The 14,534-nt window shown below is 48.6% G+C and overlaps 1 protein-coding gene across 10 annotated transcripts in view; it reads right to left on the bottom strand.

Annotated features, from left to right (window-relative positions):
• Positions 1-14,534, bottom strand: part of MSI2 (musashi RNA binding protein 2) — a 224,535-nt gene that overhangs the window by 18,688 nt on the left and 191,313 nt on the right. For 4 of the 10 annotated variants that reach the window (XM_084299764.1, XM_084299765.1, XM_084299760.1 and 1 more), the window contains exon 11: positions 5,113-5,175. In XM_084299764.1, the coding sequence (XP_084155890.1) occupies positions 5,113-5,175 (63 nt within the window). Of the gene's footprint in view, positions 1-3,573; positions 3,601-5,067; positions 5,176-14,534 lie in introns of all 10 variants that reach the window. The other 6 variants (XR_014619051.1, XM_084299763.1, XM_084299766.1 and 3 more) reach the window with 2 other exon arrangements.

Raw genomic sequence — 14,534 nt, forward strand, 5'->3', positions numbered from 1 at the left:
AAGCTTACTGACTACAACTGCATTTGTGGAAGAATTTAAAAAGTTTAGTGCATAAACCGGGGCATGAGAAGCAAAGACGCTTGCTGGCTCAATGGCAAAGATGATGAACTTGTCTCAAACTCCTAATGCCGATATTTATGAAATGTTAAATCTTAATAGAAAAATGTTCCCTTAAGCTCAGTGACATGGCAATGAATACAAACCGCCACTAGCTTAGAGTCTCTGTTGCATAACAAGATTTAAGGTTTATGACCTAAAAACAATTGCTTTACAGCTCAGGACAGTCTGCAGGAAGCTGCTTTACACACATGGTATTATACAGACACCCAAATGGAGTGATTTGCATTTGGCACATCTGGTCTACAACTGCTAACGAATGATTCTATGGGCTAATATGGGCGAGTAACAGGCTGATGAAGAAACCATGATTGTAAAATGATTTAAAAAATATCTTAAATTCTTTTAAATACAAAATAAAAATAGGAGAATATAGTTATACTCAGCATTTTAATTCCTAGGGACTTTAATTTGAAAAAAATATAGCAAATTTACTATCAACATAACAGCATGTGCGGGTTCTTGTACAGAAGGGTGTAGGTTGCCTACAGCCATGTTCAATTTAAACTTCCAGATAATGGGATTTAACAAATACGGTACTATGGATCCAAGCCTTTAGCAGCTCTCTGCTTTATTGATAGCCCTACACTTTCAATCAGACCAAGGCTATGCTTTTAACTGCCGCGCTATTTCACGTTGATGGTACCTATAATATCAACTCAACAATGCATGTTCTACAACTACATCTACTGCTACCAGTACGACTACTACAGTGCATGCATTTAGTTCAGTCCCACAGATACATACACTCTAAGAACAGGCAAGGGGAGATGTGAAATGTTTTACGGGGGACAACAAGTGTTTTGTTTTTTAAGTAAGGGAAATTAATAAAAACATCAAAAGAAAGAAAGTGTACAAAAAAATAGAGACATTTCTCAAGAGTTGATATGAGTCGTTTCTTGAACCGTTTCGTCTGAACAAGCAAAAAACATGCAACCAGCTGCTACTAACAAGAAGCTGGACACTGAGAGAGGATTAATAGGTGTGGACAAACCTTCCCGCTGAGAGCGCTCAGAAGAGTGTTTGAGAGGAGGTGTGCACGTCCGAGTGTAAGAGAGGCCGGAAAGTATGCCTCAGAGACACCCTCTCTCACAGCAGCCCCAACCAAGCAAGAGAGAAAACAACAAAACATAACTGCTCACACTCACCATCAAGGTCAGTAGCTCGCGTTACTAGATTCGTTATACTGGCAAGTATAAAGTACAGTAAGGGGTTGTCGGGGCACGGGGCTCAAAGCCGGGACTGGCGCCCGAAATCCAGATGTGCCGGAGGCGGGGGCCGGGGAGGGGGCTCCTTGCGCCGTGCCCCCGCGCTGTCCCACCGCGCTGGGCGCCGCCGGCCATCTCGGCGGGCCGAAGCGTGCCCGTCGGACCCGCCGCGCCGGCACGGCTCACCTGGGACAGGCGTGCGCGGCTGCCGCTGGTGCCGAGCAGCGGGGATCGGGCTGAGATTATGGCCTTAGCGTTTTTGTCTCCAGTCATCAGGGAGGAATAGTTGGTGGCAACAGGTTGGAAACTGGAAAAATCTCAGACTTGTCAATGAACCCAAAAGGAAGGAACAAAAATCCTCTCCTGCCCATTTTTTTCTGTCTCACTTTCCTTCCAAATTAATCCCCCCCCATGTCAAATGCAAGATAAAAATGTCCCCCCCTCCCACATGATTTTATTTTAAAAAAAGCATTTACAAGACAAAAATGTTTTACACTTAAAATATGTCAGGTGGATTTAAAAAGAAATGTGACATTGATAGTGAAGTTGTCTAGGAGGAGTTTGCAGCACTCAAACTTTTTAAGTTTGCTCATTTTCCATGGCTCAGGTCCCAATTCATTAAAAAAAAATACAAGAATGGATGAGGTTGTCAAAAGCAGCCGAGGGATCCGGCAGCACAGCCCCACCTGACGTGAATGGATGTGGCCAAACCCCCTCATCAGCTCAAGAGACCTCAGCTATCGCCTCCTCACAGGGATGTGGACCGGGCATGTGATTTACTGCGAGAGGCATCGCTGCATTCACCCTGCCCGCAACTGAACGGCTAGGCTGAGCCTGAATTTATGACTGACATTGAGCACGAGTGGAGGGAAATGTCCCTTTTTGCTGATTGTAGGAGATAGCTGCTGTGACAGATAAGAGAACTTGTTTGATCGAGCGTGGTAAACTGGTGGCCGTGTTCTCACAAGCTGCAATAGGAAAAGAAGGGGAGAGGGAAGCGAAGACCGGACAGCGCAGGGGACAGGGCCAGGAGTTGCCCACAGCCACCGCGGCCCCGTTGCAGCCCCCATGCGGTTAACTGCCCCCGGTGGGCTGCTCCCGCTGTTAAGCAAACATGCAGGTTTCCTTCCAAGGACACAGGACCACCACCCCAGGAGCATCGGAGGTCATTAGTGCCCACACACCAGAGCCGAGGGGGTTTGGAAATGGAAAGGCCGCAGTCTCCTTGGGAGACCAAGACGCAGGCCCCGGCGCCAGGCTGGGTGCCGGTGCTGCAGAGCCGCTGTGCTCGGTGGTGAGGGCAGGACCTGGGGCCAGGTCACCGTGGAGGTGGCCGGAAGGGACACAACACCACGCTGCCCGCAGTGGGGCTGCGGAAGGGGCAGCAGCCACAGGGCCTGGCCTGCGGCCTGGGGCAGGGCAGGCCAGCAGCAAGATGGGGCAGGGGCATTGCCTGGGCACTTTCTGGCTCCGTCTGGGCAGAAGAAGGAACTGGGCCAGCATGGGGCAATGGTGCTGTGCTCTGGGCTTTGGGCTGGGGCACGTGCAAAGGAGGGCTGTGCAAATTTGTAAAGGGGAAAAAAAAAAAGAAAAACCAACAGAAAAGAAGAAAAACCCCAACCATTTTTCTTGTAATGAATCGGGCCCATACACTGTATCACAAGATCATACTCTACTACTCCTGAATACAATTCACTACCATGGCTGGATGGAAGTGGCGAACCCAGGATGTCCCTTCCGAAAACTGTCTTTGGATGGAGATGACTCTACATGAAACACACTGTGCCCAGAGCAGGGCTCACTGCACGTGCAAGTGGCAGCGGGGCCGGGGCTGCAACAAACCCACCTTCCTCCTTGAGATCTTGGGGCTGGGAGGGGTTCTTTTGATTCAGTTTTGGGGTTTTGCCAGTTTTGTGCAAAGAGGCAATTTCGAGGCTTGAAAGACATTTCCAAACACCATACTGCTCTTTAAACTTGCCAGAAAGGGTGTTGTTAATTTAGGATTAGTTTTAGTTTCGTATTGCAAGTTCAAATAAAAAACAAAAGAAACAAAACAAAACAGAAAACCCAACAGAAGGAAAAACAAAAAACACTCAAATTAAAGACAAATGATTTTCAGGCACAGAATTGATCAATGCTCAGTTCAGTTGTAATGGGCACCAAAAGCACTCCGATTAAAAAAAATAATAATCAGGGAAGCAACGTTAATCCAGCCAAACCCTCTGTGCCTTGCTAAGGGGCAACTCACCAGGTCTGTTTGTACGTAAAACAAAACCTGAAGGGCAAAACATGAGGAAGAGGCAGAAACAATGAAGTCTTTTTTTTTTTTCTTCCTGAAATCATATGCAAAAATCAACCCCTTTTTTTCCTCTTTGTTTCTTTTGTTTGATTGCTTTTTTGTTTCCCTCTGTGAAGGGGCAGCGGGAAGAGCAGGGAGATTGGGGATTCCCACAACCAGTCTGGCAAGTCACCCCTTAGGCGCTCTCTACATGCCACAAAATGGAACTGGTACAGATAATCCTTTGTAGCCTGCAAGCAGTGCCAGTTTGCATGGAACGGAGTTCTCCTGGTGTCTTGCTTTGGCCTCCATGGCATTAGGCTCACACTCGAGACACATCAGGGCCTGCGCCCTCCTTCTGACCCGTTGCGTAGCGGTTTAGTCGGCTCTTTTCTGGAAGAGCCCAGTTCATGCCCTGGGACTGCCAGAAAAGTCACCAAGAAACCCCCACGTCAGGACTGCGTCATGAGTGAGCTGGGAAACAGCTGCCAACGCCACGTCCTCCGCCCGGGCACAGGCCTCTGCCTGGCACAGCACTGAGGGGCCAGTGGCTCCGACCCCAGGGAGCAGCCCCCTGAGCCGGGGAGGCCGCAGATGGCTTCTCCCTCGGCCGGGCATGCATGGGGACAGGCCAGGGCCAGGGCAGAGGAGGGCGCTGACGAAGGAGCAGCTCACTTATGACTGCACTGAACACTTAATTCCCTAAGTAAAGCACTAATTCATATGTTTATCTGAATTTTAAACCAAAGGTAATAACGGTAATTGGCAATGATTTATTTATTTCCCTTAAGGGGAAAAAAATAAAAGTTTTCAGAAGGACAGGAAGAAAAGCTTTGGCATTTCTCATGGGAAGCAGGCCGGAGTTTGCAGCAGGGAATGGAGATGGTCGCCCAAGAAAGGGGCAAATTGCCATCAGTGCTGGGTTGCTGGCACTGCAATGCATGTCCCTGACCCTGCAGCACCGGGGTGCACTTCTCCTGCTTGCCCACGGCCACCCCTGCACAGGAAGAAAACACCATCCCAGTAAGGGATGTGTCCAGACTGGTTTGAAGTGGGGAGCACAGCTCTGAGCACAGCAGGAGCCCATGCTGCTGCATTACCTCAGTGCAAACTTTCCATGAGAAATGAAAACTTTTTTTCAAAAAAACTCCACATTTTTTCTTTGTTTTGGTGTCCTTTATAATCTCAAATTTAAACCAAAGAAACAAAGAAACCAACATAATAAAGGAATAAATAAAGAAACAAATCAGAATATCTACCCAGGTTTTGGCAGTTCTTACGCCAATCTCCTGCAAGGTGCTCCAGGCCCCGTGGCCTCTGCTTGTAGTTTGGGTTTGGGTTTGATTTTTTTTTTTTTTGATTTTTTTTTGGTGATTGATTTTTCAGGTCCCCAGGATAAGTGTGAGGAAAATCAGAGAAATGATGGAGAGCTGCAGCCACACAGAATACCGACAGAGCTTTTACCTGACCCTGCACTCTGAGGGTTTGCTCTTCCACGGGCCCCCCTACCTGATCCTCTTGCTGCTGCCACGGCTGCCGCTGCTACTGGTCCATAAGCCGCTGCCGGAAAACCTGGCCGTGGAGAAAAGGAGAAGGGTAAAGAAAGAAGCCAGCGGGCACCACGCGTCTCTGCGGGGCGCGGGCGGCCGTGGCCTGCTAAGGGCAAGGCGTCTCCGAAGGGCAGCGTGAGGCTGTGGTCCCAGCTCCCCGTGCCATCGATGGGCACCGCGTTTGGGAAGAGCTGAGCCCTGCCCGTGTGCCTGCTGCAGGCAGTCTTTGCTGGTACAAAGGTGGCCCAAATCTCCCTGCAGAAGATGTAAACAGCAGAGTGTGCCACTGACAGCGCTTCGTCCCGCGCGTCTGGCCATGGCACTGGGGGTGGATAAACTCAGAGGGACGCCTGCAGCACTGAGCTTACATCTCCTTACTTTCAGATGGTTAGGGTCGGCCCGCTCGCACAAAACAATGGGTGCGTTTCGTTCTGTGCTTATTTGCAAGTGATAATAACGTGCTGATCTATAGATATAACAGTAATGGAAAATACAAGAAGGTCCTCATGTCAAGATCACAGATTTGCTGGGATCAAGCAGAAAAAACTCACCGGAATGTAATTTAAAAAAGAGAGAAAGAAAAAAGCTTTTGAAAGCAAAACAGCCACAGATCAAGGATCTCTAAGACATATACCCTGCTACAGGGGGGCTGAGACGTTACAAATGAATGAAATGCTGCTAGCAAGATTTCAGATTCGGTTTCTTTACTTAATTAATATTAAAAAGATCTGCCAGAGGCTCTGACTTTAAATATGTATTTTAAAAGGGCAATGGCAAGGTCCAGGCTATCAGCAAGAACCCCAAATACCCTTGCTGCAAAGTCAACAAAGCAGTCACAGCACTCCCGGTCTTTGGGAGCTCCGGCTGCTTCTGGTGCCAGCCAGGACACCCTCTGGGGTGCCACGGCACCCGCCCCTCAAGCATGCTCCAGGACTTTGATCACAGCTGCTTTGCAATGCTGAAGAGCCACACAAAAATAACTGAGTCAACAGAAAAGAGAACAGCAAACTAGAGAGATGGAGAGTGAGATCCAGAAGAACCAGCAGACTACAAGCCCGCTACCTCTAGCGCTACCATCTCAGCTACAGGGAATCTACCGGGGGCAGGAACAGAGAGCAGCTAGGCTAGAGTGACTTGAGGCTACTTAAAACATTAATTAAAAAAAGACATACTTGCATTTAAATATGGTAATAGGGCTGTTGAGGGAAAAGAAAAAGTCTAGGTAAATGTATGCAGAGCTACCCCAGGCTGCTGCCTGCTGCTGCTCCCCGCCCACAGAGCCTATGCACGCAACAAATCCTGTTACTTAATGCCACTGTGAAATGTTTGTTTTCATTATGCTGATGATCTGCTATGATCTCCGAGGAGCGGGATGCAGTGGGAAACACATCCATACTGGGGGATATTGTAACCAAAGTGCACTCTTGCTGGTGATGGACACGTTAACCCTGGTTGGCTCCCCCTGACATACGGGTAGCGGATCTACAATATCCTGGAGTGAGAAGACTTCAGTGTTAGAAAGTCAAACCAACCTTCCAACAGCAGGGAAAACACCTGTAGGACAAGCGCACAGGCTCTGGGGCTTCATTTTTGTGCAGAGCTGTGCCTAGGCCAAACCCCAAGCTGGTGCTGTGGGTGATGCAGGAGCAGAGCTGGCACTGCCCTTAAAGCCTCACGGCACAGATCCTGCTAACACGTCCTGAGAGCAGTATCCTCAGCATTCCCATGTCCAGCCGGCCACCAGCAAACCTGCCACTTGGAGGCTCTGGGGGCTCACTAAACCATCCGCAAGGGATCAGAGTGGCTGTGTATTTCCCATGGAATAAAATGCCTCTGCCAAAACCAATCTAATACCCTTCAAATCACCAAGCATCCCCTGAAAGCAGCATAAAGAACAGGGCTGGAAAGTTTGTTTCTCTTGTTCAACTGCCAGGGACTCTCAGTATCTATTTGAAATGCAGGACAAAAAGTTTTGCCATGCAAAAGAATGAAATAACAAGGGTGGAGAAAGCACTCCACAGAAAGAGCCCGAACAAAGCATTTATTATGGCATTCCTGAGTTCACTGCAGACAGATGTGTGAAAAATTAATCCCTCCTCCCCCAACGAAAGCCATTCTCCTGATTCTGAGATGAAAGCATCTGTGGGACACGGCACTCCAGACAGCTCAAGTGTGATCGGGCCTGCTCGATCGAGCCGCATGGTGCAGCAGGATGGCACGGCTGCTGCACAAGTGGGAGATGGAAGCAGTGATGGATTATCCCCACTGGCAAAACCTGCTTACCAGTACAGACTCACAGACTGGCTCCATCACTGGAGGATCCCTAAATCAATCCAACACTCTGAAAGTAATCAGTCCCACACACCAAAATTACATTTGCCAGGCACTGCATTAATCAGCTCCTTCATCTGAAAACAAATTTCCCAGTCATCACACTACCGAGCACATTAATGCTGTGTGATGTCTAAGAACTGTGCCAACTTACGCCTAATACTTATGGAGTTCTTTGTCCCTGAATCTCTCAGGAATGATCGGCAGCTGACACTGTCTCCATTTCACAGATGGGATAAAATGAGGCACAAAGAAGCAAAGTGACTCCAGAAAGTTATCTGCAGAGAGCGAAGGATGCAGCCCGGCTCTCAGCCATTCTGGTCTCAGGCTCCACCACCAAATCTCTTGAATTCCCTTAACACCAATCCTATAGCAGTACTGGAACACTTTTGGTCATGCTGTATTATTACCTCCCACTGTTTATACATGTTTAAATCAGTGAGGACTTTAAACAACGATACAGTGACAGTGAAATTAACACCAAACCCTTTCTGTGTACTGCAGGAAACTTCTGCCTTAATCGTCCTTCTGTGTTCCTGTACCATTGTATTAGAATTTGAGAGCTGGGGCACCTGGAGCTATTTAAGGAAGCAGAAAGCATTAGCAAGCACTTGTGCTAGTTTCTGTGCCCCAGAAGCAATCTGCTTGTCCACAGAGCCTCTTGCTGGCCTCGCAGATCACACCAGCACCTTGGTGAGGACGTCTGCCTGCGTTCCAGCAGTGACAGCCCCTTCCCCTAGGCCTGGGTTTAAACCAGCTCCCCCAAATCCCTGCAGCACCTTCCAGAGAGCTGCTCCCCAGGCAGTGGCAGAGGCAGATCCGCTCTGTCCTGCCCTGACCGATGGCCCTGGGGCTGCCTCAGGAGCTCGCCTCGGCAGAGCCATGCACTGAGCCTCTGCAGCTGCTGGGACTGGGACCAGGCACCCAGACCAGGGCACTGGGAAGCCACTGGGAGGCACTGGCTGCAGCACGCTCTGGATCCAGCCCCCAGCAGCGATCCCACCCTCTGAGGTGCAGGGGGCCCAGCCTGGCTTCCTCCAAGCCCGCTGTGCTCTGAAGTCAACTGGGAAATCAGGAAGGGCTGGAGGGAGAGAGAGACTCGTTCACCCTGTTTGTGTGAGGGCTCCAATTCTCGCAGAAACAACCCCTGTCCTTCCTTGTGTATCCTCTGCATATAATTGCCTAGAGAAAACAAGATACCAAAGCTGTTCCAAAGGAGCAAAGTGCCCACTTTAGGCGTTGCAATTAGAAGGTATTTTACAGTAAATGTTTTGCAGTGGGCTCGCACACTGACCAGGAAAGCCCTGAGGATTCACAGCAATTTCATGCTCTCTTATTGCTCAGAATGAGCCAAAGCCAGTATTTGGAGGTCAATTTTTCACAGATAAATTTTTTCTGCTTCCTGCATCAATAGTTTCACTTTAAATACTGAAGCCGCCTCGTGCGAGGGAAGACGGACACATCTGTTTTTAAATGCTGTGCCCCGAGGTCACAGATGGAGTCAGTGGCTGTCTGCAAGCAACTGCTTTATCCAACGCACAAACAAGTTTGGGAGCAGGGGATCGAAAGGGTGGAACGCGACCGACAGCAGCAGGACAGGACTTCAGCAGGCAGCGTGCAGCCCCACTGGCTCGTACTTGGCGTTACCAAGCAGAAAAAACTAAGACCTGGGGATTTAGCAGATCTTTCAGGAGATTTGGGAACAAATCTGGCAAGAACAATGCTGCGTGAGGAGGGCTCAGGGGCTCTGTGGGGGGCACACAGCATTGCAGCTCTCTGCAGGACCAGGACCGGGCCCTGGGGCTGCCCAGGAGCCCCTCCAGCAGCAGGGGACCGAGGCCACTGGTGCTTCCCGTGAGCCACAGCCCCTGCCCCGTGCCCCACAGCAGTGCTCTGGGCCGCAGTGACGCTGCCTGCAAAGCCACCTGTGCCTTCACTCTGCTCACTCCCTTCTCAAACCACATTTCTCCTCTACCCCAGCACGAAGCTAGCCAAAAGACTAGAAACAAGTGAAAAACACAATAAGCATTATATACCCCCTTCCTCTCTGCTGCCAGGACATTATAAACTGTCTCCCATTGCAGTAAAGCAAATTACACCCATTTGCTTTCAAGGGTCTGCACCTCACCCTGACACAGGCACAGCGTCTGCATCGCCCGACCATCCCTTGCTGGGCTCTGGAAGCCCCCTGCAGCACCAGTAACGAAGGCACGGTTTGAACACAGTGCCCTTTTCATGTCACTCAAGCTTTGAAAAGAAAACATCCCAGCAACAAGGCAGGAGAAGCCAGCACACGCTTGCCAACTCCCTGAGAGGGGAAAGCAGAAGGCAGCGGCTGTGCGGGTCTCTTGTGCTGGGGGTCTCACTGCAGACACGGCCAGCTCTTCGCTTCCAGTCTGTGCTACTGGGGGAGAATTGAGGAGGGAGGAGTCTTTGTTTGCACTTGTAGATGATGGCAAGGAACTGCCCGGCTCAGGCAAACAGCAAAGAAGCGACCTCTGCTGAAATGTGCTACGGCCACGTCCTGCTGGCTGGCGGTGCTGCAGGGAGCTGGGGGGTGCTCGGAGCCAACCAAAACTTCACTTCCAAGTGCTGCCCCACTGCCAGCCAGGCCACTACTGCCATGGCCACAGCCAGACCGTCACCAGCCCTCCCCTGCTGTCCTGGCCCAGATGGGCAGCCACCAAGTGCTTCAGGCTCGGCTCTGCTAGGCCCCTGCAGGCCCCAGGAGGACACGAGATGCTGCGCTCTGCAAGCAGCCAGACAACAGCAACCAAACAAGACCAAAAGGTCACAAAGACCCAGAGAATCAGGTTTTCTATCAAAAAATACTACGCAAAGGGTTTTTCTCTGCTTCCTACCAGCTAAAGCACGTAGGGCAGAAGAGGTCATACGCTTAGACTTCGGCACTAAGCACGTGGATTTAAAGCAACAATAAAAATGCAAGCTGAGAGTCTCAAATCATCATCTGCCTTCAGCACCAGACTTCAGAAAAACAACAGAAATTATGAGATGTGCGTGGAGAATAAAAGCCACCATAAAACGAGCAGAATACTGCCTCCCAGTTTACCAACTATTTGCATGCGTTGGCGTCGCAGCTGAGCGCCGGGGCTCAGCCTCCCGAGCACCGCTCCGAGCGGGGCGTTTCGGAGGCCGGGCGGCCGAGCTCCAGGTTTCCGTCCCGCCTCATCTCACAGCGCTTTGTCTTTTAGGCTGCCCCGGCTCACGCAGCGTGCCGATCCACATCAGTCGTTTGGGAGTTCACTTGATCTCCCAGAAAAAAAAAGTGTGAAGTCGAGAATGTAAAATCGTCTGCAGGTTGAGTGGGAAAAGGCGAGGGGAAACTGATCCCCTCCTTTCAAGCAGCGTTACCAGCGGCTTTGATCAGCACAGAAAAGCGTCGCGAGGCTCACAGCTGTCATTTCAAATGGGTTCTCGCCTGCATTATTCTTTCCATTAGGCAGTGTTATCCTCTTTGTAGGATCTTTAGGCTTCATTTCAAAAGTATCAGAGACTCACAAGCATGAAGCAGAAGAGCCCAGTAGCCTTTTTTTGGGAGGCGGGCAGGCGTGGGTCCAATTTACTGGACACAAATGCAGTCTTTAATGGTGAGCACGCACAAGGGAAAGCTCCATCCCAAAACAATCCCTTTATGTTTAAAACCTTCATCTTTCAGTCCTCTGTCTCCCCCTCTCCTTTTCTATAAGAAACAAGAATGAGAAAGGAAAACCAGCTGCCATTTCAAGCTTCAGATTAATGACGAACCTCTCACCGTACAGAGGAACATACACAGAGAAACCCAATTTTATCTGGGCTTGGTGAAAGACGAGGATTCTACCAAACCACTCGCATGTTATCACGGTTTAGTAGCAATTAACACTTTTGGATTTGATCGAAGACCCCGTGAAGCCCCCCCCACGCCCGCAGGACGTGACCGTCTGCAGTGCCTGGCGCTTCCAGCAGCGAACCCGCCGTGTCCCCACGGACACGCTGCCTGCCCGATGGCCAGGGGGGAACAAGGCACAGGGCAGTGGTCCATGGAAATGGAGAATTTGTCTCCTAAGCTTTCGATCAATTCTATTAATACTTCTAGCTTCTCCAGGCCTGCTCAGAGTTCTTTATTGTGACAGCCCCATTAAGTGTTTCCCTTTGTCTTTATATGCTGTGTTACATCAAGCTTATTAAAATCTATTTCACCAGGTCAGAAAATTAGCGAACTTCAGATACAGCACATCATGCATAATGGAAACCTCATTAAACAGCCCGCTGTGTTATTCAAGGCACAGTCATCTGCTGCTTAAAATGTACGATGTGTAGCAAGATTTTGTAGGAAAATTCCCAACGTCAGACACCCGTAATGCGCTTCACACCGGATGCATGTTTGCAGATGGATGTTATTATGAACAAATATTTCTGCTTTGGAATTTCAACAAAACAATAAAAGCCAAATATAGTTAATTTAAAATTTGGCACTTCCACATTATGTACAGTGAACAACCATTTTTCAGCTGTTTACCACTCTCAGGCCATGGTTTTTAAAATGAGAATGATGCACTTTTGCCCAGTAATTACTTTATGCATCAGTGAGACAAAGCCTTGTTTGTCTCCAAATTATCATTCTGTGTCATTTCAAGTGTAATAACCCTTTTGCAGTTATTTCACCATACAGAAAACTGGGAAAGTTCTCAAAGGCAAATGGTTCACTCTAAGAAAAATATTTATTCAAAAAAAAACCCCACAACAAAACCAAAACCAAAAAAAAACACAACCCAAAACAAAGCAATCCAAACCAAGAAGCAAAAGCTGGTAGCTGTTTTAGCTTATTTACTCTACTTAAAAGCTATTCCAATCCTATGGCAGCTTTAAGGCATCCACTACACTTCTGAAATGTGTCCTATGAAAACTATACCTCCCACCACCCACCACTCTGACTTGGTATGTAATTCTCCCTAATTTAGTATCTGGTGAAATACAGGGAATTATGAGCTTCAAGTGAAAGCAGCTGATGTGCATGAAAGACAATCTCAACTAAATCGCTTCCTAAAAGCAAGTAATTCTGTTTAGTACTAAGCTGATCGCACGATGAAAGCATTTCTCATTTTAAAGCCCAAAGCCAAACACTTACCATTGATTTTTAATAAACAAGGTATGTATAAATGAAATGATCGTTGCAGGGGGAGGAACGCTTGTGAATTCACTGAACCCATGCCTGACACGCACCACAGCAGCACTGAATTTCAGTCACCTGCTGCTGAGCGAACAAGGGCAGGTTAGGTGGAACAGCATCAAGGCATATATTTAAAGTTCAGCAAAGTGGCACTGATTTGCTTCAAGCCTCATTTCAGTTGCTTTGATGGTAGAGAAAATGAGCTATTTTGTTTAAACAGCTTGTTTAAATTTTTATGAATGATCTAAACTATCTGGGTAAGTATTATTAAAAGACAGATCCCAGACTACGAACGAATGCATAAAAAGAACTCACGCCTGGAAGCTGAAGCTGGCAAAATTCAACACAGATGAGAGGCACCTACGTGAAGGAGGAGGTAATTAATCAGAGGACAAGGTTACCAGAGGGCAGGAAATTCTCCACAACTTGCAGGTTTCCAAGTCAGGAGCGAACGCCTCGCCAGAAGACACGCTACAGCTCCCCGCAGCTTATGGAGCGCAACAGCAGTGGCTGGCAGGGACAGGGAACTTCACGCTTCCTTGCTGGAGGAACTGCCGCTGTGCATTTCATAATCCACATTATGAAAAAGGTCAGAGGAGATGGTTGTGGTGCTGAGCCTAAAAACCCTTAGGGCATCACTGCGGGGACTACGTATTACTGCTTCTGGGCAAAGGAGAACTTGGAAGCTACTTAAAACTTAATTATGAGCTTGAAACCCTACTATTAAATGTGACTGAAGAATGTTTTTGTGCTGTAAGGGGAATAATCAATTCTTTTTCAACCCCCAGCTCCCAGTTTTTAACAGCTTTACAGTTAAAAATTGTACCTGTGGAGGCCAAAGGCCTAAGCAGGTGAGCTGCTGTGCTCCGGCCCATTTGGACAGGTAGAACTTCATACAGCAGAACGGGCATTACCACATCATGTTATGCTTTCCACAGGGTAACCTGTGTTTGCTTCCATATTTGTGTGCTTGTGTTATGACTCTTTACTCCTGTGGCTAATTATTCTCATTAAGTTCCCCAGCTGCTGCAGCTGCGGCCTGCTCACCACACAACGATCACTCAGGGACTCTTTTGCTGCAGAACTGCCCGAAACACAAAGAGCTCCTGAGAGACCCAGATTCACCAGCAGGTTTGTTTGGTTTTTCTTTCCATTCTCTCCTCCCTGTTGCTTTAGGATTGCTCATTTTCAGGGCAATGACCCTGGATATTTAAAGCCCATCGCAAATTTCACGCACAGATCAGTGAGCAGCTGGGAATGGGACAACCGAGTTCGATGGTCAAGATGTCCTTACTGATCAAGTAGCTGTTGAAGGCATCACCAGAGAAAAACCTAATGAAGGGCCTGGCAAGTTTTGGTCCTCTGCCAGACAAGCAGTATGGGGAAACCTTACCAGAACCTTGCTCACAGCATAAAGCCTCTTGCCTGGACCTGGAGAGAAGTGGAGGCAGCACCTGTACTAGCCACCTGCTGCTGTTCAAAGTGGTGGAAGCTGGACCGCTGACTGAGATCAACAGCTCCCCTCCTGAAAAACCCTTAAATTCAATAGCCAGGATATTACTTTAAGGAGCGGGGCAAATGGCAGGTGAAAAGGAATTTTACAAAGCACTTCTCTGCAACATGGGGAAAAAAAACAAAACCACAACTCTTCTCAGAAAACAAATGCACCTAAAAGCTGCTTAAGTTCTGCTCAGATTTGGGGAACGGCTCTAGATACCAGTTTTCCTGCATCAAAATAAAAGCTATTGCTATCTAAGCAGAACTTGAAGGAGTACCTTCTGGCTTTATGGGCTTTGCTATATTAACTTCTCAGTTTGTTTTCCACAGCTTCAGCTGCTCCTTGCTCCGGGGATGCAACTGCAACAAGAACGGCCCCTCCTCAG

Source organism: Netta rufina, assembly GCF_964035555.1.
Source record: "Netta rufina genome assembly, chromosome: 21".
Taxonomy (NCBI): domain Eukaryota; kingdom Metazoa; phylum Chordata; class Aves; order Anseriformes; family Anatidae; genus Netta; species Netta rufina.